Consider the following 25,851-nt stretch of genomic DNA (forward strand, 5'->3'; position numbering starts at 1 on the left):
CTCTCCAGGTGACCTGTGGTGTGGGTTAAACTCTGGGGATGGGAGGCCTTTGTAAGAACAGCCAACCTTGGCTGAGCACAGCTGAGCCGAAGCTTCCAGAAAGTCATGGCTCTATGGGGACTGTCCTATCACAAGGCAAATGCAATGGGGCTGGACGGGGAGCCATGGAAGGAATGAGACGTGTGGTCTTGGGACAGGCGGAGTCTTTAGAAAAAGGAGGGGTTTCATGACACTGCTCTCAGGGTCTGGATTTAAGCCAGGAGAAAAGTCCAGGGGGGTGGGTGGGCTACACACAGGGAAACTCCTCCACAGTGAGAATTCTTCAACTCTGGCCTGGCCTGCCAAAGTGGTGTGTGGAATTTCCTTTCCTGGACGCCTGTCAAAACGAGATGCATAAACCCGAAGAGTTTAGATAAAAGTCTTCTTAGAGGTGGGCGTGCTGCCGATTTGTACCAAACTTTTGAGTCCATTAGTGGGCACACTGGAAAGGGCTCCTCTTCCTACTGGCATCTATCTGTGTCTGCCTGGGAGTGGAGGCCCTTCACTGGAACAGAGGCAACCCCAAGAAAATTGTGGAGCCACACGGCAGGCGGGGGCTAGGGGTGGGACGGGGAGAGACAGGCCTCCCTTGCCTTCCTCCTGGTAAACGCTTCCCATTCCTGGCTTCCTAGTGTTCCGGGCTTCCCCGCCCCCCTTTCCAGCACACCACTCTGTAACCGCCCCATGTCTCCTCCTTCCCCTCCGAGACCATGAGATATGTGTGGGCAGCAAGGCTGGGCCTCCTTGCGCCTGTATCCCCAGCACCTAGCATAAGGCTGGCACTGCCTAGGCACGGGGAGGGTGACGTCAGAGGAATGAACACTAAGAACTCCCCCACCTGAGTTAAGCAACTGCTAAACTCGACTTGCTTGGACAGGGCAGGTCGAGTTCACGTGTCAGAAACGCGGCTCCTGGCAGGAGAGAATGGGAGAAGGGCTCCCACTGTGCCCAACATATTTCTTCTTCTCTGTGGGCACCAGGGCAAGTAAGCAATGCAGCAATGCTGGCTGCCATGGGGGGCGTTTGAAGAGCAGCAAGCCTCAGGGTCAGGGCACTGCTCACGAATCCCTCAACAACTGTTGCCTGAGGCCGGCAGGTGTGACCTCCCGCAACAACTCCTGGGACACAGTGAATCCAGCAGTAAGGAACTGGGCTGAATGAATGCATTCTGGGAACTGGCCTCAGCTTCCACCCAGAGTGGACATCCCGGACATGTGCACTGGGAGGGGACCCCACCTCAAAGGCCAATCTATCCCACTAACTGAAATTTTACTCTTAGTGATGATTTCCTTTGGACTGATCATTGCTCCGTTCTCATTTCTGCCAGCAGGGATAACTGACTGTAGCCCTAAGACTTGCAATGAGATACCGCTTCCTCACCAAGGACAATCACGGCACAGAGAAAAGTTCAGGAGTGAGGGAATCTGTATAGTTTTCTGCTGTACGAAATGGGGAGAATATCTCCCACCTTACAGGGTGTTGGTGGGGGGCGGGGACTCGATATGATGGCATCTGCCCAGCATACAGCAGGGTGCCTGGAATGAAATGTGGATTTACTTCTGGTCTCGACACAAAGGTAAAAAGAGGAAATCATTGATACCATCTTAATGCCAGTTAGAATGGCAAAAATTGACAAGACAAGAAACAACAAATGTTGGAGAGGATGTGGAGAAAGGGGAATCCCTCTTACACTGTTGGTAGGAATGCAAGTTGGTACAGCCACTTTGGAAAACAGTGTGGAAGTCCCTTAAAAAGTTAAAAATTGAACTACCCTATGACCCAGCCATTGCACTACTGGGTGTTTACCCCAAAGATACAAACGTAGTGAAGAGAAGGGCCATATGCACCCCAATGTTCATAGCAGCATTGTCCACAATAACTAAATTGTGGAAGGAGCCAAGATGCCCTTCAACAGATGACTGGATTAAGAAGATGTGGTCCATATATACAATGGAATATTACTCAGCCATCAGAAAGAACGATTACCCAACATTTGCAGCAACATGGATGGGACTGGAGGAGATAATGCTAGGTAAAATAAGTCAAGCAGAGAAAGACAATTATCATATGGTTTCACTCATTTAGGGAACATAAGAAATAGCAGGAAGATCGGTAGGAGAAGGAAGGGAAGAAGAAAGGGGGGGTAAACAGAAGGGGCAATGAACCATGAAAGACTGTGGACTCTGGGAAACAAACTGAGGGCTTCAGAGGGGAGGGGGGTGGGGGATTGGGATAGGCTGGTGATGGGTATTAAGGAGGGCACGTATTGCATGGGGCGCTGGGTGTTAAAACACAAACAACGAATCATGGAACACTACATCAAAAACTAAGGATGTGCTGTATGGTGACTAATGTAACATAATAAAAAATTATTATTAAAACAAAAAAAAGGAAATCATTGTCCAGTTCTCACCATGCAGCAGGGGCTGTTCTATGTGCTTGACACATATTCCCTCACCTAACCCTTAAAACCAGCCCGTGGGGTACTCTTGTATCCCCAGTTTAGAGATGGAGAAGCCAAGGCTCATGGAAGTTCAACTGCCAGCCCAAGGACATAGAGGGTATGAATAGCATAGGTAGGATTTGAACCCTGGCCCCACCCCATTGGGCCCACATCCTGGGGGTGTGGGATGGGCTATGCCAAGGTGATGGGGGCCCAGTGGGACAGGACAAGAACCAGAAAGACCACCTCTCAACCCTGCAGGACCTTCCCACCAGGAAGCCCCTCCCCACCTGCTTTGCATGCCCTCCCCCACTGCAGACCCACCTCGTTTCTGCACATCAAGATTTGTTTCACTCCCGGGGCCCCTCCTGCCCTGGGCCGACCACACGGGCTCTCTCCAAAGCCCAGAGCCAGGCAGCTCCTCTTCTGCGAGGGGCTGGCGTTCAGCAAAGATCAAAGAGCAGGCTGGCTTATCAGACACGCTCCTCATTAAACTTTTACAGGCCAGATTCCATTATAAATGAGCTGTCTGTCCCACACCGCAGAGCACGTTCCTGGAGCTGGGGATCTGAAGCTTTCGGAGCCGGGAGAGTCTTTAGCAGAGGGGTCAGTGCGGGGCAGGGCCCTCTAGGGTCAAACTGCCTGGGCTCCAGTCGTAGCTTTGCTACTTACTAGGAGGATGTCACTAGAGAAAGCAATCAGCCGCACTGTGCCTCCGTTTCTCCACTTAGCAAGCGGGAGTGATGATGCTGCCGTCCTCGTAGGGTGCAGATGAAGGTAAGTGGTATAATCCAGAGGGCTGGCCCCAGGCTGCTGGGACTGCACCTCGGTTAGCCCGGCCCCGGCATCCTGCTGCCCACAGGGGTCTCTAAGGGCCACTCACATCACCACGAGCCAAGGCTCCACACCTATTTGCCACTCAGTCCTCGGACAGCCACAGGAGGAGGGCCAGCTGCCCTACAAACTGCCTGGACCCACAGTTCCCTGGGCTCCGTGTCTCCCCGTGCTCCAGTTGCTCCGAAGAAGTAGTTAGCTACAGCCGGTTTAAAGGAGTGCTCCCTGGAGATAAAAGGACAACTTGGGCTCCAGCTAGGAGGACAAGGCCCTGGTGGGCAGCCGTGGGCCCACCCAGCATCTCAGCCCAGAAGCCAGGCAGACATGCCCTTCTGCCGTCTCTTCCTTCCCAGAGATTCCGCGAATCTCTGGAAAAGAAGGACGCACGTTTGCTGAGAGAAGAGGACGTTCTTTGTGAAACACAAAGCCTGTCCTCTCTGAGCCGTGAACCTCGTGGTGTGGTGCCAAGAATCAAGAAGAAGATTTTACCATCTTTCTGCCCCTCAGTGACTGGCTGAGGACAGGGCTGTCAGGGGCCCGGGGCGATGCAGGCCGAGCGGGCTGTGTGTTTATTAATCTCATGACAAGCGCGTGCCATCTTTATGGAACACTGACCTTGGGAAAAACCATCTTCAAATCCCTCCAGATCAGAAAGTTCAGGAGCTCAGGCCGCAACAGCAATCAACTACTTTCTTAAGTGAAGCACACCAGAAGACGGGCTAAACATCCCCATTAACCAGGATGAGGTGGCTTTAGACATCCTAATAGCTCTCCCCGGGGGCTCTGGGTAATTTGCACGCGTGACAAAGTGTGCAGATGATGGCGGAAGGCGGAGGCCCTCGCACCCACCAGCTGGCGTTTCCTCTTTTCCTAAGTTACCTGAGCCAGCATGTTGACTTTGCATGAATTGATAGCGAAGCCCCAGAGCCATCTGGCCCCAGCAAGACCCCCTCCTCCTCTCTCCTTGTCTTGCAGGGTGGCCTTGGGCTGTGACCGCTGGAAGCCTGCTCACCAGCTAAGTTCCAGATCAAGTGATCTGCAGGGACGCGACTCATGCTGGTCAGCTCAAGAATCCAGGCAGGTGCTGGGGGTCATGGAGGTCAGAGGTCAGCTATGGAACCAGGCAAGAGGAGAGAGAAGGGGACCGTCCTTCCCATGGCTGAGACGTTGTAGCTGTCTTCCTTCCATATGCTCATCCCCTTTCACAAGGTGAGAATATGGACAGATTTAGGTCAACTTGTGGGCGCTGCATCTGTGAATGGGTGATAAAAAGGAACCAGGGGAATTTTAACACCCCATACTTCGAAGTCATTACCATTGAGAGAAAAAGCCCTACAGCCTACTGATTTGATGACTCTGGCAAGGCAACCCACAGCTCTGGGCCTATGTTCTCGGATATGAAATAAGCAGGGTGGCCTGCGGTGGTCCCCAGACTCTGGCCTGTGGGTAAAAAACAGATACCCAGTCCTCATCCTAGGCTGAAAGAACCAGAACATGGGGGATTGGACCGAAGACACAGCTGGGTTCAGGTTTGAGAACTGTAGCACGAGATGGTCTCGGTAACCCTTCTGGGCTAGAAACAGCTAGAATCGGTCCTCTCTGAAGCCCCAGGCAGGGCTGGGATGAGAAGGAGCCCATAAGAAACATGAGGAGTCAACAGGCGACCCCAGCCTCCTGAACCAGGAAAACGAGCTTCTACTTTCCCCGGAAAGACATGGGGTTGATCCTGGCTCAGGGCAGCCTGTACTCCTGCTTGTGCGACCGCATACACGGGGCAAATGGAGAGCTCCAGCTGGGGGCCCCCGCACGCCATGCCTCAGCCTGTGTCCCCACAACATCTGGCAAGCCCGTTTCCAAGGGGCAGGGGCCGGCAGGGGATCCAAAGAGGTCCCCTTTCCCACCTGCAGTCGCAAGGCTATGGAAAGTCTGTAAGGAGTGCTTGGCCCCATCCGCTGGTTGGCCTTCTCTTCTCGCCCTGGAGAATGGACTCTTGGACCCTCAGGATCATATCCTCGTGGGGAGGGGGGTGGGTCACAAGAGAACCCCGCCCGACCAACAAGAACAATCCCTCTACCCATTAACCTCCCCAACAAGTGTGGTTTACACAGATAAGAAATGCTGCCCCAGGAGTCCACGGGCAGTGCCATTTACTCTTCCAGAACCACCTGAGCATTAGCGAGCTATGCAAATCCAGATGTGTGTTTGTACCTCCAGGGGACAGGGAAAGGTGGCTCTGTCAGGATGGGCGAGGGCATCTATGAGGAAGCCATCCCTGGGTGCTGGCTGGGTTTCCACACGCTGCACCCCATGCCCCTCTCTTCCCTGTGTGGCTGCCTGTGGGAGGGGAGGGCTGTCAGCCTGGACTCTGGGACACGACGACATCTATGGCAGGCCCCTTTGCCGTGTTCCCCCCACTTCCCCTATCCATCCCCTAACCTCTCCTAGCACCCTGGAAGCCGATCTGACCACTCCCTCCTGCTCCTAGTTGCCGAGGGGATAAAGTCCAAATTCTTCAACTGGGAGATTTTAAAAAGACCCCTCCTCTCTCCATCCCCAGTGGTACTCCTTCAGTCCTATTTTCCACCTTATGTCACAGCCACCAGACAGAATCCTACATGATCCCAATGAATCCTCAAAATAACTCAGTAGATGGGGTAGGTACAATTGTGATGCCCTGTTACAGGTGAAAACACTGAGGTTTGTTCATTCGGGTTAGTGAGCTCTCGCAAGTTCAGAGCTGGGGTTCAAGGCCAGCTAGCGGGGCAGGGATGGGGACAGAGCACTCCTGCGGGCCCCCCCGCGGGGAGGACAAGCAGCTTGAGCGGTGGAGCACTGCACGCAGAGCCGGTGCGCACAAGGCGCCCAATCCCCGGGCCCCGTGAGGACCACGAGAGCCAATGGGCAGCGGCCCCGGCGCAGAGCAGCAGGCGGAGGCTCCCGCTCGGGCTGACAAGAGATGACACCGCGCCTCATTTGCTGAGCAACGTTTGTGTAATTAGACGCATTTGGCACCGAGAGGAGGCGTGGGCTCCAGCAGGGGCTTGATGGATCGGGCGCTCCACCGGGCTCCAACCGCGTTCATCACCGGAGCCGGAGCCACTGGGGCCATTGTTTGCTTACAGGCCTCGTCCTGTCTCCCACCAGAGGCACCAGTGGGGGCGGGTGAAGTGGTCCCGAATCACTCGCCGGGTCCCCCTGTGGCCGGGTGGGACCGACCGTCTTGAGGCTAAGGGGGAGCCCCCGGAAGCCCACCCCGGCAGGGCGCGGGGCTCTGGGAACACAGTGCTGCTGCCCATCCTCACTTGGGTGTTAACCAGGAAAGCCGGTCCCTGGCTGGGGCGGGGAGGCCAGCGCGCCCGCCTTGAGGGATGACATGGGGCAAGTCGGTGCGCTTCCCTGAAGCTCAGCACCTGCGCTCACGAGGCCGTCAATATCGTCAATATCGCGCAGCAGCCTCCCGGAAGGAGCCTGGCCCCCGAGGCCCTGACACGCTGTTGACACCCCTTATTGTATTCTACTGGGGGATGCCACGCTGGCCACTGAGGCTTGCTGATCCGAAATAAGCCCCAGAGCCCTCCATGCCCTAATCTCTGGAATCCGCGACCGTAACCTTCGAGGGGAAAAGGGACTTTGCAGATGTGATGCAGTTAAGGATCTGGAGACAGGAAGATTATCTTGGATTCCCCGGGTGGGCCCTCAAAGCCATGGCAGGTGCCTTTAGAAGAGAGGCAGAGGGAGAAAAGCATTACAGAAGTGGAAGAAGGATGCAAGGACAGAATCGGTGGAAGAAGGCAAGGTGACCAGAGGCATGGGTCCCCGGCTGAGGCACACAGGTGGCCTCCAGAAACTAGGAAAGTCAAGGAAATAGAGTCTCTGCTGGAGTCTTCAGAAGGAACCAGCCCTGCCAACACTGTGACTTACGCCAGACTTTTGCCCTGCAGAGTCAGTCAGTATCGTTTTAAGCCACTGGGTAATCTGTGACAGCAGCAACAGCAGACTGATACACCCCCCCTTCAGGCATCGAGTCTGGTTCAAGAGTCATCCGGGCCGGGGGCGCCTGGGTGGCACGGCGGTTGGGCGTCTGCCTTCGGCTCAGGGCGTGATCCCGGCGTTATGGGATCGAGCCCCACATCAGGCTCCTCTGCTATGAGCCTGCTTCTTCCTCTCCCACTCCCCCCTGCTTGTGTTCCCTCTCTCGCTGGCTGTCTCTATCTCTGTCGAATAAATAAATAAAATCTTTAAAAAAAAAAAAGAGTCATCCGGGCCAGTGAGAGACGAGGCCATTTCCACAGGCCCACTGGCTTGGCCAGACCCCCCCTGCTGCCTGCCATGAAGGCCTTCTGTTTCTCCAGGTTCTCTGCCCGTACCCCATCTCTCCCTGGCCAGGAAGGAAGCAGGCCCAGAGAGGGGACGTGACTTGCGTCCAACCCAGAGCTGCTTAACAGCAAAGCCTGGAGAAGACTCAGGGACTGTCTTCTAGCTCTCCACTAGCCCAAGCTGGGGACAAGACCGAGGGCCCCCTATCCAGTGCCAGGGCCTTGCCTGCAGCAGCATCCCTGGGGGGCATGTTAAACACCAAACATGAGCCCCACCTCAGTGTTTCTGACTCATCATTGGGCCTGGGGCCTGAGAATCTGCATTCCTCACAGGCTCCCAGGGGGACGAGGCTTGGGCTGAGGAGGTAGTAATTAGATTTCTAACCCTCCGACTACATAAGCAGGCAACCCTGGTGGTTAACCCTCTCCTTGCTGCCTCAGTTCCTTCTTCTGTAAAATGGAATGATACAAAATGCCCATCTCACAGGGTTGTGAGAGGGTTAAGGGAGATGAGGCGCGTGAAGGTTGAAATGGTTAGGGGACATGGCAGTCATCAATGGTGGGGTGTACTTACAGCTCTGTGGTGGTCGCTAGGCATGTGGGGACATGGGAGCCAAGACGGTCACCTCACAGTGATGCCAACCTGTGTGGACTGTGCCTCCAGGGAGCGACCAGCACAGCCCGTGTCTCTGACCAGTGCCTAGCCCCTTGCAGGGGGCCCCTCCCTGCGGGCCTGCTATGCCCAGGATCTCTGTCACAGAACCAGCCCAGCACTTCGCAAGAGCAGAAAGTCAGCAATTCCAATCCCCATTGATTTTCCTTCGATGCTCAGATGCCACCAACTGAGCCATTTTTGGGTCACCCATTGGTTCCAAACACTCGCAACCCCCGGAAGCCAGCTGCCGGAGCTGTGGTCTCAGCCCCAGCAGCTGGGGGGGGCTGGGAGGCGGGCAGAGGGCTGAAAGGGCCCCATCGCCAACAGGTGGGCACAGGTGCCAGCAGCAGGCTCTTGTCAAGCGAGAACCAGCGACACACATTGACATGAAATGAGAAGTTTCCAACATTTGAAAGGACCCGAGAGACAACTTGAGAGGACTCCCGATGTCTAAATCTGGGACCATTTCAACCACACAAAAATAACGACAACAGAGCTTAACTCAGAATAACACACCTCTCTATGCATTTATTATAAATAAATAATCAAAGAAAGAAAGAAATGGGGGGGAAGAGAAGGAACTATTCCTTAGGGGAGAATTCCAGGCAAAAAATGTGGAAGGAAGGATGGAAACAAAATCACCCCTTGGAAAACACTAGTAATTACGGTTTCTGTTAAGAACCGTCGATGCGTGTTAAAGTTAGTAGGTGAAAATTTGATAAGACACAGGATATTTATATATTAGCAAAGTCTCAGCCCCTCCCCCAAGATACTTATTAATGACAAAAGGACCAACTTTAAAGTGGAGAAACCCAGCAGACCTCAACTTAACTGAGTTGCAGTGGTGAGAAAACCAAACACCTCCAGTGATGAGAACTATTGCCTTCGTGAGTCTCCTGGCAGGACACACTAGGGAGGACACAGCACCACCCTGATGCTATTACTCCCAAAATGCTTATTCTGAATTTAATCATGAGGCAAATTCACGCAAGTGTCCCCAATTGAGGACTCCTGTACGTTTGGTACTGGCCTGTCCTCTTCGAGAGGGTGAAAGTCATGAAAGACAAGAGAAACTAAGCCACTATCCCGGATTAAAGGAGGTTTGACCACGAAATGCAAAAGCCGCATCCTGTACGGGAAAAAAGACATGAGTGGGGCCACTGAGGAAATGTGGATAAGGTTTACAAGTCAGTTAATGACCCTGTATCAGTCTTTGCTCATGTGGAACGTGAACCCTGGGGGAGCCCAGCGGAGGGGATCATGGAAATCTTTGTACTGTTTTTGCAACTGTGTTCCCAGGTGTGAAATTATTTCACAGTGAAAGATGCTTTTTTAAAAAAGAAAAGTCCCCGATTTGCTCTGCCTCGGGGAGTCGGCAACGGGTGCCCAGAAACGGGAGGTGCCCAAGGGCTGGGACCTTCTCAGTCACCGGCCTCGTCATCAGGCACAGTGCTCGCTTTGAACATGGGGAGTGCTCAGCAGGAATTTACTGACTCCATTCAGGCAGGAGGTGGGAGAGGCAGGAAGGAGGGTTTGTCTTCAGCGGGTGGGATGGGTGGAGCGTGCCCTCACTCAGCGAGCACTGATCACGGGCCTAATATGCGCCAGCCACTGGCAAGGCAGCAATGAGAGGGACGCTCAGAGCCTGCTGGGGGGCAGGTGGGAAAACAGATCATTCCAGGGAAGGGGTCCCACTCAGTGTGGGGGATCCTGGTGCCCCCAGTGGAACATTCCAGGGAGGGGGGCAGCAGGAGCAGAGGCACGGGGACCTGTGGCAGGGCTGTGGGTGCTAGAACCCTGAACAGCAGCTTGGCATGGACAGATGAGAGTGGGTCCAGAGGGGCCCTGGGACCAGCTGACCCTTTGCAGCAGGTTCCCTCCAAGGCAGGTGTGGGAAGCGGCAGAGATGTGGGGGTAGGGCAAAGGCTTCAGCCTCTCCTCTGGAAGCAGAATGGATGGGGTAGCGTGGGGCCCAGTCTTTGAGTCATAAAGACCAAGAAAAGTGACATTAGCCACAGGCTTCGAGGCCTTAGGTGAGAATGAGGGACAGGATTAGGCTTAGTGAGACGATACTGGGACACATCCCTTCCACCTGGGGGCCTCAAAGCAGGGAGTGGGAGGAGGCCCCAAAGTGTAACAGGGAGCCTGTCCTTATCAGCAGGGTGTCTCTGTAGCACAGTGTCTAAATTGGGACATGTTAAAAGGGAGCCATGAATTATTATACTGCGACAACGTATAACTAAGGTCACTGTACTTATTATTATTTTTTTAATTGTATTTATTTATTTGAGATAGAGCAAGTGAGAGAGAGAGAGAGCACGAGCGGGGGGGGGAGGGGCAGAGGCAGAGGGAGAAGCAGGCTTTCTGCTGAACAGGGAGCCCAAAGTGGGGCTCGATCCCAGGACCCTGTGATCATGACCTCAGCCGAAGGTAAACGCTTAACCAACTGAGCCACCCAGGTGCCCCTGAGGTCACCGTACTTATAGATGGCCTTTGGCCTGGAGGGAATTCCCACTGCATGGGTGCACACAGAGCCCCACGGTGCCACGGTTACACCAGGACAGCCCACAGCCTTGGCAGCGGGGATGTGCGAGCTGAGCAGGGCTTTCTTCTCAGGTAACCAGAGGGAGCTGGGTGTTCACGTCCCACCTACACATTCACCCAGGGTCCCGGGTCAGGGCACTCCTGGTGGCAAAGATGACTGTCGGCTCAGGACAGTGCAGATCGGGAACTCCAGAAAGACAGACAGAGGCTGGAGAGGTGGCTGAGGCTGCCGCCTCCCCCGTGGCAGGTGACCACATGCCGGGCCGGTGGGTGGAGGGCAGAACTTACCCGTGCACGCCGTGGACAGAGTGGGGCTCATAATGGTACCTTCCCTCCTGGTGTCTCATGTCAAGCGGTAAGGGCGCATGGAGCGGTGGCAAAAGGTGCTGTGGCACTGTGGAGTGGGAGAGAGAAACAGGCCTTCAAAAACTTTTCCCCTCCCTCAAAAAGCAATTTTCAAAGGGCTTTAAAGCTCAACGAATTTCAGAGCAAGAGTAGCCAGGACAGGGGGCTCCGCGGTGCCCTGGCTATCACACACCCACGGAGGGGGATGAATAAATAATCAAAGTCAGCCCGAGAATCCTACATCTTTCACATAAAAGATCCCCAACTGCGCTCTTGTCAAAGACAAGCAGCTAAGCGCTCTTTGAACTCGGGCAGATTACAGGCTCAGCCGCAAATCAGGGCTGACAGAGCCGACAGGCTGCTGCCCATCTCGGCCTGGGCTGCGTGTGGCTGGAGCAGCCCTGGGTTATGGCATCCGGATGCTGCAGTCACCCTGGCTGGAAATATTTACCTAGAACCATCTGTGAAGCCGGGGCCCACTCCCGGCTGCGGCCAGCCTCAGGAAGGCCCAAGCCCGCCGAGCTGCCTGCCCCGTTCTGTTGGCGGCACACAACGGGACACCTACGTGGGCCTGCTAATTCTCCAGCTCTTCGTATTAATGACTGACCCCCAAGGGAGCTGGTGGGTGCCTCCAAGACGCAGACGCCAGCACGTGAGCCTCGCTTCCAGAGTCGTGTCAGCCTCCCGTCTGCACTTGGCCTGCCCTCAACAAATCATCACGATAATTGTAGGATGCTCTTTGCTTATTTAAAAAAAAAAAAATTCCTGGGTCCCCTGGAGGCAAACGTAATTATAGGCTTTAGGAAAACAAGCCTCTTTAAAAAGTAGTTAGACTGGGAAAAGGGCTAAGAAGCGGAGATTTCTCAGTCAGCTCTTACTCAGGCTGAAGGCCACGGGCCAGCGGGCGTGCGTGCGTAGTCTGAACGCAGAACCCTTGCAAGAGATGGGGGGTGTGTTTCTCGAGTGGACAGGTCAGTGGACTGCCCAGCCTACTGTAAGGAATGTAGACACCTAATTCTGCTAACGGTTTCCATGCAAACAGGTCCCAGCCCTGTCCTATAAGCACTATGAATTCTTTTTTTTTATTGTGGTCAAATACATGTAACAAAATTTACATTTGAACAATTTTTAAGAGTACGGCTTGGTGGTATTTATACATTCAAATTGGTGGGCAACCAACATTCATTTCCAGAACTTTTCCATCTTCCCCAGCCGAGACTCTGTCCTCATTAAACACTAACTCCCCATTCCTCCTCTGCCCCGGCCCCCCCTGCGACCACCATTCGCCTTTCTGTTGCCATGAATCTGACTATTCTACGTAACTCAAATGGGTGGAATCGTATGGTATTTGTCCTTTTCTGTTTAGCACATGTCACTTAGCATAATGTCTTCAAGGTTCATCTGGTATGCTATGTGTCAGAAGTTCCTTTTTAAGGCTGAATGGCATTCCACTGTATGGACAGACGTCTGGTGATCCATCTACTTGGGGCACCTGGGTGGCTCAGTCAGTTGAGTGTCCGACTCTGGATTTCAGCTCAGGTGTGATCTCAGGGTTGTGAAATGGAGCCCCTCATCCGGCTCCGTGCTGGGTGTGAAGTCTGCTTAACAGTCTCTCTCTCCCTCTGCCCTCCCCACCCCATCTCATGCATACTCCCTCTCATAAAATATATATATATATATATATTTAGTTTTTTAGTAATCTTTACCCCCAACGTGGAGCTCAGACTCACAACCCCAAGATCAAGAAGTTGCACATCCCACTGACTGAGCCGTCCAGGGGCCCCGAACACCATGAGTCCTTAAAAGAATCCTTAAATTTCCTTCTGAAGTTTTAACCTTAATTTTTATATACTCAAATTTATCTTCATTGTTCCCCAAAACTGGCACCTTCCATGGGTACTGAGAACAAAAAAAGCGAATCTTCTTACCCTGATTAAGTCAATTTGCCAAACACAGACTCCACAAATCTTGGGCTCCAAGGGCACACATGGCCGTCACACACGACAGCAGCCATGCTGTCCCATTCCTCTGGTCGGGCCCTCATTTGCAGAGCCGGCGATGGCTGGAATGATCACCCCATGCCCTTAGGCCCGCCTATGTCCCCTGAGTGGTGAGGCTGGGTGTGACTCTGGTGGCAGTGACGGGATGGCCCAGGCAGCCCTGGGAGTCAGAGACCCTGAGAGCAGAGCTGCTGTTCTCCTTCTCTGAGTCACCGCTGTGGTTACTCTGCAGATAAGAGGTTCCTGCAGGGGCCGTGCTTAGCCCAGGGTCTGTGGCTCTGAGGAACACTCCATAAATGTTACTACTGCAGGAGACAATTATCACTAATGCTTGGAGCCCCACAATCCCTATTCCCCTGTGAATACACCATTTTACTCGCTGTGCCGTGTGGGACACGGTGCTCACAGCTCCCTGAAAACCCGGGGAGGGTAGAGGGTCAGTGCTGGCCTGCTTGCGGATTGGAAGTCGAGCTGACCTTCCCTGAACCCCAGGGGGAATCAGCAGAGAAGCCATGTCCAGCTCCCCAGATGGTTAGGAAAGGGCCTTTGGATTTTTCTTTTTAATGTGGCCAGGCAGAGCGGATTATAATATTGTTAATAAAATAAAAATAGTTTGCTTTTGTGTGTTTCTGAGTGTTTTCCTGCATACCCAAAAGCTCCTTGAGGCAGACAGGGTAGGTGTTACTGTGCCCATTAAACAGATGAGGAAAGGGAGGCTATGAGTGATTTCAGCCCAAAGTCACAAAGCTGAAAAAGAACAGAACCTGGAGGAGAATCCAAGGCCCAGCACAGCTAGGTGGTCATGGGCTTTTCCCTCTGCCCAGCCAAAATGAATCCTCCGAGGCAGTCCGTGGGTGCAAGGGTGATCCCGAGGGTCCTTCTGGTCCCAACTTGGGTATGTATTATATTTAACAAATGCTCACGCAGCCCTGGGCCCTGGTCTCAGCACTTTGCAGATATCAATTCCTGGCTCTTCACAGCACCCCAGGGGGCATTCACCCCAGAATTCCTGGTCCTCCCACGGGCCGTCCCCCAGCACGCAGATGTGCTCCTTTCTTCCCTCCTCTTGTCACCTGTCGAAGCGGAAGGCAGTGCCCTAATGCCCGCAGTGCCCAGACCTTCCCCTCGACCTCACCAGCTCTGAGGGCTCTTCTCACGGTTAATGTGACTTCACCCGGGTCTCGAGAGCTATCAAATCTGCGGGAATGAAGTGCTCACAGTCACTGACCAGGCGAACACGAAATGGAGGTGATACCAGGGCTGAAGCAAGCTGCTGTATATGTGTGTGTGCATACGTGTGTATGTGTGTGTTAGAGAGGGAGAGAGAGAGTGAGATGGGGAAGTTGGAGCCTGGGGCTTCTGGGAAGAGGCATAAGACACAGAGCCACCCCCGGAGTCCTCCTGCAGCTGAGGCTGCACCCCGCTTTCTGCCGGATCCCTGGGGTGCTGGCTGTGGAGATCACCAGCAGAAGTGGCTTTCTCATAACTTGGGGCTGCAGGCCAGGCCATGGGACACTGGAGAAATTGTGTCTCCTCTCCGGGCGTTATGTTACCATATGTACAATGGGAATTAGACGGGCTTTAAGTTCCTTCCTACCAGGACAGACCTGCTGTTTGTGAATGGTCACCTGGTCCCCGGAGAAAAAGCCATGCTTGTCCCAGCCAGTGACATGCGGAGGTCTCTGGAGGGATCCCTGAGCAGGACACAGGAGCCTGGGGTACAGGCACTTCTGCACCACTGCGGCCCTATCCGTACAACTCACTACTAGGGACCAGTGACCCTTCCGGATGCACTCAGCCCACCAGCCCCCCGTTGTCCCCTGAGCCCCCTGCCAGCTGTCTCTGAGGCCAACTGTGCACCCCAGGCCATCCAAGGGGTGAAGGTTGATCAGGCCCATCTGAGGTCTCAGGACCGTTTCAGACTGGCATGGACTGTCCCCGTGCGCCCCTCATTTAGAATTGAACGCTTCGCTCAGAGCCCTTCCGCCCGGCTGCGGGAGGAGAAATTCCCCTTTGGACTCTGGCAAGAAATCAGTCAGTCCAGAGGCCGTCCGCAGCACCCAAGAAATACGAAGACACCCATAAAAAGCAAGAGCTGCCTTCAAGTGACATATTGAATGAGATCCTTCCACACATTGTTTTCATTGCGGGCTCTTTTTTTAAGTTAAAAAAAAAAATGCAAACTAAATCATGTCCTTCCGGCAGGGGTGGGGTAGGGGAAACACACACACACACACACACACACACACCCCATATGTCATTTCAAAGAAATGGCTCTCTTTTTAAGTTTCTGGGGAAGAAACTCTAAGCTGGGAATTTTCTATGGATCACCCCTGCCCCTCTGAAGAAAATGCACATTTGTTTTTGATCCTACACGGAAAGACGACTAGTCTGGGGAGCTGAGGACGGTGGGGCCTTGATGTTAATTTTTAAACTCCGAATCTTTCTGTGCTAAGGTTTAAAAGCCAGATGGTCCTTGGCTGGTGGTCCCAGGGGTGAGGGTTTGCTGGCCTCGGCAGTGTCCCTGGTCTAACATGAGGGGACACAGAGGACACTCCCCTGGAAGCCCAGGTCTAGTTAACGTCCCATTAATAGTCACTCCTGTAGATTTCTGCCCGAGAGGATGGGGCGGGGTCAGCCGAGGGTTCAGACACAGAATCAGGAAAATTGGGTCATTGAAACATGACCGGGCAGCTGTGTCAGCAGCCGGAGGAATTCTCCTCGGATGAAATCATGTGTTGCTACAACACGGAGGCGCTGCCCTGAGGACTGAGCTCCGAGAGGGCCGGAGAAGCTGGCCCAGAGCCGGAGGGGCTGGTGAGGTGAAAGTAGCCATCTTCCAGAACAGACTGGACGTGTTAGGAACACCCGGCCCTCTGGGCTGTCCACTCCCTAGAGATTAGCATGGTCTTCATTTACTGTGGTCATTTCATTAAGACCACAAGAGGCAATTAGCTCGGAGCACGTGGGCCGATATGCTCTGGGCCTGGGACCAGGGAAGCAAATGGTTTCTGCGCCAAGGGCTGCATTGCCCTGGCACTGACCGAGGGGAGATGCCGGCAGGTGTCTCTGGAGGGAGGCCTGGTCCTAGCACAATACAGGTCCGAGTTCCGGTGAGGCAGAAACACATGCCAGTGCAGTCTCCAGGGCCCTGGGAGGGAGGCCAAGGGCCAGGGCAGGGTGTGGATCCCCATATCCTTGGCAGCTGGCCCGTGCCCCACGGTTGCTGTGCTCGCCAGTGCTGTGGCTGCATCAGAGACACTCTGATGGGCTCCAGGCTGCCTCTAATAAGCTGAAATGGAGCATTCCAATTTGGCATGACTCTAGGGGGTCAGGAAAGGGCTTCTTGGCCTCCAATTTCTCTTGCACTATGGGGGACTCTCCTTGGGATTCCCCGTTAAAGACTAATGGATCATGTTCCTTTCCCTTACAATTCCTTGCATCGTAAGTCACATCCACTGCAGTGGTTTTATTGGTTTTCTTAAAAAGCAAATGGAACTTGGGAAAGTCACGGAAACAAATTCACACTAAAGTGCAGATGACTTACCAGGTCGCTTTCCCCTTAACGGAAGGACCCGGGCAGCCGGAGACACCTGTATCTTTGGAGAAGGAAGGTACTCATGTGGAGGAAAGGGAAATGGGCACACGAGTGGGCTTGAGGTCAAACACGGTGTACTTTATAGTTAGATTGAAATCCAGATTGTTCCTGGGGTGCACATCAGTCAAATGACGGTCTTAAGGGAGATGACATGTCCCATGGTCTATGGAGCTTGGGATGGGGTAAGAAGCACATGAGCCGGAAGTCCCCACAGACTTGGGTGTGAACCCAGGTTTCATCATCGCTAACAAGTGACAAGTCTTCATCTGCACAGTGGGAACAGCACGAACCCTTGCCGTTGTACTGCATCTTTACAGTGTGTGGCACAGGGCATAAAAATCAGCAAGTGGCACTTCCCTCCCTCACTGCCGTGAGTCTCGGAGGAAATGCGAACAAGGGCCCCGCTCCTTGGTGTAAGGGACGCCGAGACATATCAGGCAGGCACTCAGACGCGGCATCCACGGCTCGGTGTGCATCCCGTAGGACTCGGTGCTCCCCGACTCACTGCGCGATAGAGCGGGGACGGGCAGAGAGGATGCGTCACAGGCTCGGGAACATTGCCAAAAAGGTCTTCCACAAATGGATCCCTGCTGACCGCGCCCCCATTCCCACACGGTGCATCTGCTCGAGCCTCAGACTGGCAACTCCCGACTCCACTGTCTTCCACCATTCTGTCCCTCGCGTCTGTGCTGGTGCTGGGGAGGGGGCCTGCAGGTGGCCTGATGGGTTCAGCGAACAGCACTGGGAAATCTGTTGTCAAAGTGGGTTTTAAAAAAAGGTACCCCCTCCTCATGTGCCTTTAGCCCCATCACCCTGCCCAGCAGCGGTAAGTCAGCCCCCGGGAAGCCCAAGGCGGAAGCGGGTGGGATCACGTCCCAGGCAGGTGACACCTCCCATGCGCAGGAGGGCGGCCGTTCCAAGGACTGGACCCCTTGTGTGATCCCATTTCCTTAACCAAACCTACCGCTCCCCTCTAGGAAGCAAGGGGGCATTGATGGCCTGGGCAAGTGTGCCTTTGGGGAGGCCTCTCCCACCCCAATAGAGAGAGGATGCTACTCTTGGTTCCACCCTGAAGACCTAACTTGGTCGGCTGAACTGCTTAACCCTTTGGGGAACAGAAATGCGAAGATGCTCTACAAAATGAAAACGGTTAATTGTGCAGGAAAGGGACAGCGATTGGCACCTTATATTCTGTGCGGCTGGCCCCGGATGATTGGCTGGCCCTGCAGCTGATGCTGGATGCTAGCCGGTTACCAGCTCGGCTATAGTCTACATTTCAGCCGTTGAAGCTGAGCTTGTCACAAATCCCACAGGGCAGGACTCCACGTTCTCTCCCGTTCCTAGGGAGATCCTGGGCCCACTTCCCGGGGATTCTATAGCTAAAGGCTTCCCGGAAGATACCAGAAATGACAGAAATGACAGCACCAGCTCCGAAGAAGAGATGGCACGATCCTTCCCTTAGCTGCACGGGTCTGGCTTCAGGACACCATGCAGCCCACACACATGGTCCCCCTCTGAGGTGGGCTTGAGGTGGCCTTGACCTGCACAGACTTTGGGCCCCAGCAGGTATAGCTCTTCAGCCTTCTCCAGAATCCACAGGGAAGCTGCCCACCTGCCAGGGCAGAACTCTCAATCCTTGGCCTACACAGCCCGGAGGATGGAGGGCACTCTCTCGGCCCACCAGCCCACCTGAGGCTTCCCCCACAAAGTCAATGCGGGAGGGCCCAGCCGCACAGTCCCTGCCTGTCCTGTCGGGCTCGCAGCAGGGCACTCTGGAGAGGCCATCCGCAAAGCTGGAGGCCGACCCCCTGTGATTCAGCAGGCTCCAGAACGCCAGAATGGCCTTGGAGTCGGGGAAGGGAGATGTCTGTGGCACCCAGAGCAGCCAGGCAGTCTCCCTGGAAGAGGCGGTTTGGGAACTGGGCCCTAGAGGCCAAGACTGGGGGGGGGGGGCTGGAAGGAAGGGGAGGATGATGGATTCTTCAGGTTCGGAGGCAGTGTGGACAGAGCTCAGAGGCCTCAGTCCTACCAGGGCCCAGAGCTGTGAGAAGGTGACTCCTAGCTAAGCCATGGGACCGCTCCTGCAGACACAGGATTAGGAAAGCCTCTTTCAAGGGTCCCCCCGGAGACTAAATGACGTGTAACACATAACAAGAGGCCCACCATGGAACACCTACCAGGTGCCAACAACAGCTCTGCTCGGAACCAAGAGTCACAGGAGGGGTGTTCGAATACCGTCGCTGCGCTCCGTCCCCAGAGCTCCGGCTCCCGGGAGGGCCCGAGAATCTACATTTATAACAAGCGCCCAGGGGATGTTCACACAGCTTATCAGGGACCACCCTTGAAAAGCCCCTGGCCTACCTGAACTTTTTATACTTCCAGAGTTCCCACTTGCACTGGGAAATAAGAAAATATGATTTCTCATATTCATGCCTGCTCCGCATTGTACCAGCTTGTGAGTGTCCGCATCTGGAGAAGCTTAACATGACGGATGTTTGAGACAGCCTTGGGTGTGATGGTCAGATCCTGGCGACCACCGTGCCAGCCCCTTTGCCGGCGGCAGCGGCAAAGGCGTTGACCATCACCAGGAATGTAGCGGACGTACCAGCTGGGGCTGGGAGAGGCCACGGGGGACGGTACGTGTGCATTCCTCCCTTCGCGTGGGGTGGCCTCAGTTCACTTGGAAGCTTGGACAGGATACAGGCCAGCCCCTCAGACGTGGGGACTCCGATGGCCAAGTCCTCTCCCAGCGGGACCGAAGGAGCGGCCAAAGCGTCAGAGCTAGCGGGCAGGAAAGTGTAGAAGTGTCCGGGAGAGCCTCATTCCCAGCGTCCAGGCAAATCTACTTCCGGGGTTTATGCAAATGGCACCATTATTCCCAATAATAAGCCCCTGGGACAGGCTGCCTCCAGAGGCCCCAACTGATGCCCAGGCCCCACCCTACAGGAAGCACTTAATAAGAATAATAATATCCTGAATGGCACTCCACAGCATGCAATTAAAAAGCGGTTCTGTCTCACTTGGGGGGAGCAGGGTGGGGGGAGTTAAAATGAGACAGGAAATTCCAACACCACTAGCTGGCTGGTGTCCGGCAGGCTGAAGCCTCGCTGCTGCTCACAGTCAGACCTGCCCCCACACGGAGCTTGCCGGGATCAGGGCCCAGGCTGGACCCACCAGGGCACACCGCCCACCCCGGAGCTGCAGGCCGGCCTGTCCAAGGTGTTGCTTGACAAAATGTGACAAAATCCCTGCTGGAAAGAGGGGAAGCCCTGGGCCGGGGCCAGAGGCCCAGAGGCTGTTCTCCGGGGTGGGGTGCACACTCCAAGGGCTAGCAGGGTGCCTGACCAAATGCCACGTGGCCCTCACAGCACAGGAGCCCGGGCAGTCCTGGGGTCTGCCCTCCTCTGCTGCACACTGAATGTTTATGCCATCCCCCCAAATTCATAGGTTCAAATCCTAATACCCAATGCGATGGTCTGGAGGTGGGGCCTGTGGGAGGTGATTAGGTCAGGAGGGTGGAGCCCTCACGAATGGGATCAGTGGCCTCATAAAAGGGACCTTGGGTCCCTCAGGCCTCTGCCATGTGAGGACACAGCGAGAAGACAGGTGTCTACAAACCAGGAAGGGGGACGTCGCCAGACACGGAATGCGCTGGTGCCGTGATCTCAGGCTTCCCAGAGAACTAAAAGTCTGTGGTCGAAGCCCTCCCATGCGTGGTGTTCTTATGAGAGCCACTTGCCCTGACCGAGACTCCCCGGACGGTGGCAGTAAGATGGGAGAACAGGCCACAGGAGCCTGAGGCTGCAGCCTACCCGGACGCCAAGCCTGGTCCCACCGCTGATTCACTTAACCTTCCTGTGTCTCGGTTCCCTCACCTGCACAACGAGGGTAGTGACAGGACCCCCGTCCGAGGGCGGCTGGGAGGCAGGAAGGAAATACCCCTCGTCCAGAGCCTGTGCCAGTGCCCGTGTGGCCATCTCCCAGGACCTCTCGCCCTTTCAGTAAGGGGATGGGACGGATTGCCCACCTGTTAGGGTACACGAGTGGGGTCCCACACTAGAGAATCTTAGAACCAAAAGAGACCTCAAAGAAGGTCAAGCCTGATTAAGTATGAAAACTGTCCTGGCCACGGGATCTGTTCCAAAGAAAGTAGTAGGCCAGACCCTAAAATCTAGACTAGATTTGAGGCCTAGGGGACCGTGCCTTCAAAAGTCTTCCCTGAAGACCTGTAAGGAACCCTGCCGAAAGCACGGATCCAGCCTGGGGACTTGGGGAGTCCTGTGGGACTGTCCTTGGGGAGCTGGTGCCTGTGTCCTGGGCCGGGTGTCAGCACTCCCGTGTGGACCCAGCACTGGTCCGGTTTAGCTGCGTACGCAACCCCCTGGGTCTCGTCAGCCTTCACAGACTCCCCTGCCAACCTGCACCAGCAACTGTCCTGTCACTGTCTAAAAGGACCATTTGCCATGGGGGGTGCCATTTAGACTTTCAGGAGCGTGTCTGTACCTCTCTTGCTCCACATGTGTTCCCCAGGTGTCACCTGCCACCTGCTTCCTTCACCAGCATCTGGTCCCTTTCCTGCAGAGCTCCTGCAAGAAAAGGTTCCCCAGCTGGGTGCTTCTCGTCCTCCCAAGAGCACCACAAGAGTCCATGGTCACTCCGCTGTGGTTCTCAAGGGACCTTGGCACTCAGTCTCCACCGGCACTGGTGACATTTTCCCGGGCTGGCTAAGACCCCCCTTTCTGAGCATTCTGAGCCAGAGCTTGCCAAAGTGAGTCCATGAAATTCAAAACCATGAGGCGGGATCTGCAGCAAGCAGAGCGGGCAAGCACCTCCGAGCATGCGCGCTCTGCTTACTTCCTTCTCTGCATTCGACAGCAGATCACCAAGGCTTCACCGAAGCAGGTCTCTGAAGGACCACTTCTCGGGAGCCCCTTGTCAGTATGGTCCCAATGATTATATGTTACTCAAGGGGATTCTTTTCTTTAAGACAATCGCTACCACTGGTTTCTTCTTTACGTGGCCACCCTTCAAATGCAGCTCTGGCCAGCAGACAGAAGGCGCAGGGCACATAGGGTTTTTCACATTCGTTAGTCGCCGCATGAAAAAAACACACCTAAAAAGATACGGGTCATATTTTTAATCATCCAATTTCACTGACCCAGGATATCAAAAATATTACCGTGTCAACATATAACCAATATAAAATTATTGACAAGATGTTTGATATTCCTTTTCTTTGTATTGATTCTTCAAAATTTGTTGTGTAGTTTACATTTGCCGCACATCCCAATTGGAGCCAGCTATGCCTGAAGTGCCCAGCAGCCACGTGTGGCTAGTGGCTGCCTTATCACAGTTAAATTTGACTGTTTATATCGAATTCTAGTCTAGATTAATAAAAGTCTTACTGACATTTAAAATACGGCAAAGAGCATCTTTCCAAAAGCCCTTCCTCCCTTCTGAATCTTCTCTCCCTGTAAAACTATTTGGTTACTTAAATACCATTAACAAACAGTTTCCCTTCCTCCCTTCCTCCTCTCCTTCCTTCTTTCCTTCCTTCCTCCCTCCCCTTGCTTCCATCCATCTCACTGACAAGGGCTCCCAGGGTCGTCCTTCCACACCCTTGACCCATGAGGGCAGAAGAGAGCAGGGCAGCAGCGCCACTCTGACCTCTGCCCTGGATCTCGCCCACCGCCTTCCCCGCAGGCTTGGGCAGGCATCCTCGAGCAAGGCAGTGGGTGAATGGGCTCCTAAGACCTTCTGACAAATAAGAGAGGCCCCCAGGAAGCAAAGCGCATGCAGGGTGTCAGGCGGGGCAGGGCCCTCGGGAACCATAAGCCAAGCCATGTAAGGCTCCCAGAAGCCTGGATCCCTGGGCAGCACTGGCTCCACGCCATTCTGGACCCAGCTGACTCAAGAGTGGTTCCAGCCCAAGCCATTCCCCCCACCCCTCCCCACACTCCAGCCCATGGCTGTCCACTGCTGCTGATGGAAACAGCAGTTCCCTTAACTGGGGACACTGGAGAGCCACCTGGCAGGACTAGAGGCCGGTCCACAGAACCCCTGGGAAAAGCCCATTTCTCCCTATTATGCTGTGGAGAAACTGAGGCACAGAAAACGCAGTCTCATGACCTACCCCGCTGGCCCTGAGCAGGGCCCAGAATCCTATTTCCTAGAGTAAGACTGTAAGACAGACGAGGGAGAGAGAGGGGAAAAAAACTCCAAAGGCTTCCTGGACATCAAAAAAACCTCTTGCAAAACAATATTTTGATGAGCTAAGTGTGTGAATTAAAAGCAGATGGAGTCTACTTCCTTTAAAATAAACAGGGTTTAAAATCTAGGGGCAAACTCCCACACACAATGTGTCTCAGGGCTGGAGAAACCAGAGCTGCCCTTCCACAAACCCGAGGGCAGCCTGGCCTGTTTGTCCCATGCAAGGTGCTGTGGGCAACGGCTCTGCTCTGTGGGTCCAGTTCCACCCCAGCAACGGGGACCCAGAGGAGGGATCCGACTGCTTGACAGGCGGCCCCCAACTCCTCCCGTGGCCTGCAGAATGGAGTGCAAAGCCCAGCCTAGCCCTAGCACTCCCCTGATCCTGCCCCACAGACTGTCCCCCAGGATCAGATGGACAGAAAAGCTCCCGCTGTTTCACACCTCCCAGCCCACTGCCAGGGCGCTCACCCTGCCTGGAAAGCCGCTCCCCAGCCAGCACCTCCCCTTCTTATCATGCTGGCCTCGTCTGTGATGCTTTCTGGACTTTTCTTCTGCCCGTTCTCCAAATTAAGCAGGAGAGTGCCCTCTGCATCATTTCCTCCAAGCCAGAGTCCAGTGCCTGGCACTGAGGGAGTGAGGAATAGGAGTGAGTGAGTGAGTGAATGCATATATGGGTGAATCTTTTGACTGCTGGAGAAGAGACCTTGTGGCTATCAGGGGTGGCCAGGAGCTGCCCACATTCTGTATCAACTAACTTAGGACCTAGGAGAGAAAGTCCCAGTGCACAGAGAAGTATGAGAGCAGTAGTAGCAGACAGACAAACAGAGAGTACTCAGCAAAGCCGCTGGGACCCCCTCAGAGGCTGCACACAGGGGTGCTTCTCCCAGCAAAGTCTCAGCCTTCCCGCATGCTGGAGCTTTACTGAACGTGTGATTTAAGCCTCACAGCGCTTGCTGAGAAATATACGGTGATGATCCCCATTTTGCAGATGAGGAAACTGAGGCATGGAAATTCCATGAGCTGGCCAGGGGCAGTTACACAGCTAATCAGTGTCAGAGTCGGGCCTCCCAGACATCCACGGGAACTCCAGACATGCTCCTACAGGTGGGACAGGGTAGTGAGAGCTCTTGAAGATAGGATGAGAGGCCAAGGAGGAGGCCAGGGCCCTGTCCTGGGTGTTGAGCATCCCCTGCAAGGCAGCCTGGGACAGGGCTTTGGAGAGATCAGAGCCACAGGTGTGTGATGGGTGAGGGAGAAACACATAGGACCTCATAAGGAGGAGTCCCAGAGCCAACAAACTCCAGGAGACACACGGCTGGACTTGGTATTCCCACTTTGCTTGGGGCCTTGCCAAAAATGAACGCAACCCCCCAAACAGAAGGGCTATTTCACGCTGCAGCTTTTAAGTGCTGCCCAGGGATCCGTAAAGTTGGAGGCAAGTTGGGGAGGGCCCCGGGGGAGGGGGTTATCTGTTTTCCCCAGCTGTGCTCCTGGTGCCTGTTAATAACCCCCATGGATCATTCTGCCTGGCTCGGAAAATGTGCTGACTGGAGTTAAAAATGGGCCCCTTTCCTGCCCGTGGCTCGGCGCCCCCACAGCACACGCGGCAAGCTCATTGTTACCATGCTGCTTGTGTAATTAGGGCAGTCAGGATGGCAAAGGGCCCACCCTGGGTCCCCAAGAGCGATTGCAGTTCAGAAAAAGCACCCACCTGGTTTTGTACTGATTAATGATGGGCCCCACTAATAGCCCTGCTTAACACACGAGTTTGTCAAGATTAAGTAATTGCCTTAAACAAAAAGTGTATTATCTTTAAGGCCCGGCTGATGAATGACTGGTGCCGGGAAATGGGGTGATGGATGTCTGTGACTCCCTGCCGCCATCCCTCTCCCATTTGCATGAATTAAAACGCAGCCCTTGATTAGGATGAGAAGCCCCGGCAAGCCCTGCCGAAGGATGAAGGACAAGGGACGGGGTGGCTGAGGACCCCGCAGTCACCCTGCCTCAGGCCTCTGGCCACTGGGAGACCCCCAGCAGCATGCTGGCATGACGAACTTCTGGGATGGGCAGAGGCCCATTGGCAAGGGTGACCAGATGCCCAATGGGGGTCGAGACTGGGACGGGGGAGCTGGAGGAAGCAACCCCAGTGTAGGAAAGCTGAGGATATCATCAGTGGTCCTGGGGGGACCCAGGGGGAAATGGGATGGGCGGACCCACATACGACCAGACTGGTGTTCCTGCATACCCTGTTCGTGCCCCACGTGGAGAAGCCGCTGCTGCCATCAAAGTCATGAGTTATTTCATAAAGCTCTGCCTCTCCTGGCATTGTGGGACCCCCTGGTGGCCTGGGACGAGCGGGGATCCCCATGTGTAAAATGGGTTTAAATGAGGTGGGATGTACAACCTAACAGCAGCCCCGCCACACATAGATGTTTACATCTGTCTGCCTCTGAGCATCCGGTTCCCAGACTTGGGGCCGTGTCATCCAGGTCCCTTCTCCAAGGCCCTTGAGTTGTTCATACTCTTTCCCTCCAGATGGCACTTTGCAAGAGACAGTTCACAGAAATGCACAGAGCCCCGTGCCGTGAGGACAGGCTGGCCGGAGGGGCTGAGCCCTGGAAGGGCAGCTGGGGAGGGGGAGCAGAGCTTAAAGTGGGGGATGGTAGGGCCACATTTGGGAAGAGGCCAGCAGGGCCCAGCCAGGCTGGGAGCATCAGGTGGGTTCCCTGCATCTGGGAGGCGCCTCCAGGTGATCTCCCTGTGGGTCAAAAGGTGGAGGGTGCATTTATTCCCAAGAAGGAATGGTAACGATCATGCCGCAATCCCCTGGCTTCTGGGGACTCAGGGTCCCAGAGCTGGGCGATCCT

At 54.6% G+C, this 25,851-nt stretch overlaps 1 protein-coding gene across 1 annotated transcript in view; it reads right to left on the bottom strand.

Moving 5' to 3' along the window:
• GLI2 (GLI family zinc finger 2) overlaps positions 1 to 25,851 on the bottom strand; it is a 265,688-nt gene that overhangs the window by 55,364 nt on the left and 184,473 nt on the right. The window contains exon 3 of the mRNA XM_034641957.1: positions 11,120 to 11,225. Within this exon, the coding sequence (XP_034497848.1) occupies positions 11,120 to 11,225 (106 nt within the window). The remainder of the gene's footprint in view (positions 1 to 11,119; positions 11,226 to 25,851) is intronic.

The sequence above is a fragment of the Ailuropoda melanoleuca genome, chromosome 2, assembly GCF_002007445.2.
Source record: "Ailuropoda melanoleuca isolate Jingjing chromosome 2, ASM200744v2, whole genome shotgun sequence".
Lineage (NCBI taxonomy): Eukaryota > Metazoa > Chordata > Mammalia > Carnivora > Ursidae > Ailuropoda > Ailuropoda melanoleuca.